The sequence below is a fragment of the Balaenoptera physalus genome (assembly GCF_965194825.1).
Source record: "Balaenoptera physalus genome assembly, chromosome: 7".
NCBI lineage: Eukaryota > Metazoa > Chordata > Mammalia > Artiodactyla > Balaenopteridae > Balaenoptera > Balaenoptera physalus.
The window spans coordinates 74,908,403-74,914,402 of NC_138886.1; the positions used below are offsets into that span (position 1 = coordinate 74,908,403).

Below are 6,000 nucleotides of genomic sequence, written 5' to 3' on the forward strand. Positions count from 1 at the left end.
AAGGGAATCTTAACATTATATTCTAGTTTGCTCGCCTCAAGCTGACAGGGTAGGAGGCAGAGATTCTGGGTGGGGTCTACCTAGGCTCAGAATAGTGTATAATTAGAGTATCCTTCATGCCAAAACTCTGGAGAATCTCGGCATGGCACAGAAGAGGAAGGAGGCGCCATAATATTAACAGTCTCTTATATTTTTATAGTACTATCCTTTCCAAAATGCTTTTATATCCTTCATATTATTTGACTTAAATATTGCATAATAAGGAAATCAAACCCCAAAAATCTGAATGGAGAAGGCAAACCTAAGAAGATAAAGAGAACACCGAAAATAGCTGTTTTGTAAAAAGTAAATGAGTAACATTTGGAGAGTAGGTATACTGGGCAATCTCATCTAATACAATTGTTCCAATTCTTGTTTAAAAATTGACTGTAAAGCAATTTTCGGAACTTCCCTGGTGGCGCAGTAGTTAAGAATCCGCCTGCCAATGCAGGTGACGCAGGTTCAACCCCTGCTCCGGGAAGATCCCACATGCCACGGAGCAACTAAGCCCGTGGGCCACAACTACTGAGCCTGCGCTCTAGAGCCTGTGAGCCACAACTACTGAGCCTGCACACCACAACTACTGAGCCCGTGTGCTGCAACTACTGAAGCCCACACGCCTACAGCCTGTGCTCAGCAACAAGAGAAGCCACTGCAACGAGAAGCCCACGCACCGCAACAAAGAGTAGCCCCCGCTCGCTGCAACTAGAGAAAGCCCACGCGCAGCAACAAAGACCCAACGCAGCCAAAATAAATAAATAAATAAAAATAAATTTTAAAAAAAAGAACCACATACTTTTTTTTAAAAAAAAGCAATTTTCTTTTCATCAAAACGTATTTTCCCATTGACTTACATTACCAAACCAAAGATGTGTTCCCCACAGGAAATATTTTAGCCCTAAGTCTAAATAAAAATCACATTTAACAATGCAACAAACCCCTCTAAAGTCAATTATCTAAAGTAAAGCTATAGTTTTCTGACAAAACAATAATTACACTCAAAATAATTCAGAAAATGCAAATCAAGTCTCCAGAACAACATTACCTTAAGGATAGATCCACGTAGAGGCAAAGTCACTAACAGAGGCTTACTAACGTAAGGCAGCCTCTGTCATTGTGATTTAGAACAAGAAATATATATATATATGTATATTTGGTCTTCCTCCCATTCCTGGCACAGAGTTCTTAAAACCCTTGAAATTTCTGTTGGAGGAGGTCACCGAGAGGACATGCCCTCCGCTTGATCTGTGAGCTGGATTCCGGCAGCTGGAGGCGCCTCACCCCCCTCCCCTGTCCTTGGAATGTACATTCTGCTCACCATTCCCGTGGTTGGAACTGTTTTCAAGGATGCAGCCTTGAGAGAGCCCTGTGTTGTTGAGACCATCTGCACAGCATACACGAGTGAACCCTCTTAAGGCCTATATATAAACTTTTAAGATTCCAGCAGGCTGGTGCAGAGATCTACCCATCTTGCGGCCGGCCGCTCAAGACAAGCCTCATTTGTAAATTCCCTTGTTTATTAAAACCACCACCTACCAGTCTGGACTTGTCTGCTTCTTTCTTCTCTCCTTGTGTACCAACAATTTCCTAAGTGATAAGGGCAATAGAACTGAAAGGAGCATTTTTTTGTCATTCGTAACAAGCCCCTTTCAACCACAACTGAGTTTACTGTAAAAAGGCTACTTTTGGAAAGCACAGTTGCCAGGGGAAACAATCACGTGACTAGGAGGTTGGAACTTTCAGGTCCACCCCTCCACCCTCCCCCCACGCCTCACCGCGATGTGCAGCACAGTTGGAAGGACCCTGGGGAGGTTCCACTCAAAACTTTCCTGCACCGCTGTCTGGCATTTCATTCCTGGTAACATTCCTAAGTTAAATAATACTTCTTGATCACAGAGTCGTCTTCTCTCTTTTTTTTTTTTTTTAAGGGTAATGGTCCTACCTTGAAGCACCTGGAATACATTCTGAAGGGCCAATTCAATTAACAAGCGCCCAGATGAATTCGATTATACAAATATACTTAAGCCTCTATGTGTCATCTCAAGTGGCCATAGGGCAGATAAGAGTATATAGTCTTTTAAACTGAAAATAGGCTTTAAAAGGTTAACGTTTATACCTTAGAAGCCATGTAATCTTCAGACCATCTACATCAGAATCACCAAGGATGCTTATAAAAAAAATGTACCGTCTTATCCCCACCCTAGACCTTCTGAATCTGTATCCCAGAGATTGGTCTGGAAGTCTGAATCTTAAGAAGCTCCAAGGGGCAGGTTAACACTTGAAAACCACTACTTGGTATGAATAAAGTTATCAAACCCTTTCCCTCAGCCGAGAAAGGGAAAGGGTGCTATCCTATCCTCACTCTCCTATCCTGTGTATATTTTGTGCTCTGGGTTCCCAAGAGTTCTTTATTCTTTGAGATGATAGAGCCCTACAAGAATGCAATCACATTATTCTCCAGCTGTAGGGCTTTACAGTTTGTAAAGCATGTTTTTATTCACTCTCTTTTTAAATCTTCACAGCAGTCCTGTAAGGATTATTTTTATACCAATTTTCTATATGAAAAACAAATGGATTTTCAGAGAAATTAAGTATCTTTCTCAAGGTTACACAGAACTGAGATTCAAACCATATCTTCTAATGCTAATTCTCATGTTCTGACTCTGGTTTGTATCACTTGAAAAGTTAAATAGCCCTTAAAAGGGAAAAAAAAAACAAAAAAAAAAAGAGGGTAAATGGGACTTAGGCTGCAATCTCAAATAATCAAAAGATGAGAGCATGGAACGAGATTAAATAATTCTTATGTTGGACATTTACAATTCAAAGTAAATTGCCCTGACTCTCCATAGCACAGTCGGATTGTAATACCACAAAAACACTTGACTCTAATCAAAGGCCAACAGAACACTGGTTTTCTCAGCCATCTGATTTTACACTAAGCTCTAAGGATCTTTTCTCAGTCTGATTTGGAATTTTATATGTTCTGCTGTGGACAAAGCACAGTGACATGGGCTATATTTTGACTCAGAGAAATATAATCTTTTTAATCTAATTTTTATTAAGCAAAATTGTAAGTGTGCACAGGCCAAGGTAGTAGTATAATGATCCCACACGTATCCATCACCCAGCTTCATCAATTATCAAGATCCTGCCATTTTTGAAAAGAAAAGTAGTCTAAAAAAAACCTTTTAAATCATATCACAATGTATAAATTCAGAATTCCCCACTACAAATCTCAAAATATTTCCTAAATAAAGAAGTGAATATGTATATTAACAAATAAACATACACATTACACATGTATACATACTTTTAAGGGGAATAAATTGTTTCCTTCGTGGGAATGCATACAGAATGCCTACTTATAGCTCAAAAATGTGTGCGTTTTCACAATCTGTTTGATGGCAGGCACTAATGGTCAGGAAAAATAAAATTTAATCCTTACAGTCTGTCCTGCCTTTAAGCGAAATGTGTGCCATTTACTTGGGAGCTATATAACAGATGTGAATTTAAAAGGAAGAGACCAGTTATAAAGCACTAGGGGGAAGCCTCACAGATGTCCCTGTTTTTAATGTGTTACTATGCGGGTCCAATTTATCTCACTGCAAGTGATCTAGGACTTCATGAAACAGCACCAAATTATAGATCACCAACACCCTTTAAAGGCCTTACGTTATAAAAAGAAAAAGCATTCTTAAACCTGGCCATTAAGGCACACAGTGTGGTGTCCTGGACGCATTAAATCTGATAAATAAGATGGAAGGAGGGGGATGCCTGGGGACCTCCATGTAAGGCTATATAATACAAAGGCATGTGTGGACAGGCCTTAGCCCTTTGTGGGAAGGAAATTTCTAAGAGCTTCTTGTGGAAAAGAGCATTAGATTGTTCATCACACCAGAAGCCTGAGACTGTTATTATCGTGAGTATGAAAAAGTATTCTTTTTGCTTTCCTAGAGATGCAGTTTTCAATAGACCCACTAATTATCATATATTAAGTGATTGTTTTGTGCCAAGCACTCTATTAGATCCATATATAATATGAAGATAATCTCACTTAATTTATATAACCTTTTACAATAAGTATTGCTAATGTATTTAAGAGATGAGGAAGCTGAGATTTGGGTACAAGTAACTTGAGATACAAAGTGGCTGATCCAGGATCTGCACTTGGTTCTTTCTGATTCCAAAGTTTTTTCTCTCATAAACAACAGGTGTCAGTGTCATTGATATAATCCTTTTCAGGACAATCTAGCGATATGTATCTCCTTGCTGAAGCAATTGCTTTTCTAGAAATTTAACTTGTGGGAATAATTGACAAGGTTCCAAAGCAGTATATACAAAGAGATTCATTGCAGTGTTGTTTACAATATAAAAAATTGGGAACCAGCGCAGTGTCCATTGAGACTGAAAAAATTAATTTTGATAAATCCACATACTGGAATAGCATATACCTGTTTCAAAGATTCAAAGTAAGTTATATATTGATATATAACTGCTATTTACTTTGAGGTGAAAAAAGCAAATTATAGAAATTATTATAATAGAATTATGCATGTGTATATGTGTGTGTGTGTGTGTAGGTATTAGAAAGATACACAACAAACTTATCCGTGGTTTCAGTGTCTTTGAATTATTTAAAATTTTGAACAACTATATTATCAGATAAAAAGGATAAAATGTTTCCATTTGAAACACTAAGTCCCTGCTTTTTTTCCTCTCAAACGTCAAACTCCTGGGGCAATCCTGCCAAGATTTTAACAGTGGCATCAAGGGATATTTTGTGGGAAAGGAAGGGGTTATCTTTATTCAGATGTTACCTAATTTTCAAAACCTTCCCTGACCACTGGAGTCAGAGTGGATCCTCCCTCTCTGGGCTCCCAGGACATGCTGAATACATTCCTCATTAAAACAGTTAGTTATCTCACTGCTGTAAACATTTGGGTTGTAACATGTACCTCTGTCACCCTCAGTTTACTCTGAGACCCTCAAAAGCAGGAGCCACATTTCTTTTACCTGGCACATGACATATATTTAACACGTTTGATGAACGAATAAGGGAGGGAGGGGGCAGAGGGAGGGAGGGAGGAGAGGAAGGAAGGAAGGGAGGGAGGATGGAAGGAAGGAAAAGAGGATGGAAGGAAGGAAGGGAGGGAGGATGGAAGGAAGGAAGAGAGAAAGGATGGAAAGAAGGAAGGAAGGATGGAAGGAAGGAAGGGAGGGTGATGTTTAACTTCAAAAATCTGGTGATGTGTTCAAAGCCCACACCACTGAACCACAGTAGTCCATTATGAATTAATTAATCAAAGCCTGAGATGAAGGTGCTTCTGTTGAGAGAAAGCCCTGGGTCATGAAAAGAACATGGGCTTTGGGGTTAGACAATGAATGTAAATCCTGTATTTTCCATTTAGAAGTTTTGTGAGAAAGTCTCTTCATCTCTGAGTCTTAGACTCGCCACCCGTGAAACCACTTTGGATCTTGGGCAAGGAAGTTGAAGTATTTTGTGACATCTTGGTTTCATGTAATCAAAGACATTTTCTGATTTACAAAAAAATAAGCAAATAAATAAAAAGTGAAGATATTAGGGACTCGGATACATTGTTAGTGAATATAGAATCTGGAACAACCTTTCTTGGGCAGGGTGGTAGGCAAATTGACAGTATCTATCAATGTGTCAAGTATGCATTACCCTTTGATTCAACAATTGTTCATCTAAGAGTTTACCCTATAAAAAATATGTACAATTTTTTGTACATATGCAAAAATGTACAATTCTACATGAACAGTGTAAAACACTGTTTGCAGGAGTGAAAAATCAGCAACAACTCAAATCAATAGGGAAATGGCTAAATAAATTACGATATATCCCTCCAGTGGTGTATATCACAGCCATTAAAATGAAATTGATCTATGTATAGTTCCATGATAAAAATGTGCCACATGTATGAATAAGTGAAAAAGCAA

General features: G+C 38.6%; 1 protein-coding gene across 4 annotated transcripts in view; it reads right to left on the reverse strand.

The window, feature by feature from the left end:
• LOC309664770 (uncharacterized protein) overlaps nucleotides 1-5,764 on the reverse strand; it is a 274,503-nt gene extending 268,739 nt beyond the window's left edge. For all 4 annotated transcript variants that reach the window (XM_082470544.1, XM_082470542.1, XM_082470543.1 and 1 more), the window contains exon 1: nucleotides 1,576-5,764. In XM_082470544.1, coding sequence (XP_082326670.1) covers nucleotides 1,576-1,661 — 86 coding nt within the window. In that variant the 5' untranslated portion in view covers nucleotides 1,662-5,764. The remainder of the gene's footprint in view (nucleotides 1-1,575) is intronic.
• Nucleotides 5,765-6,000: the final 236 nt, after the last annotated feature.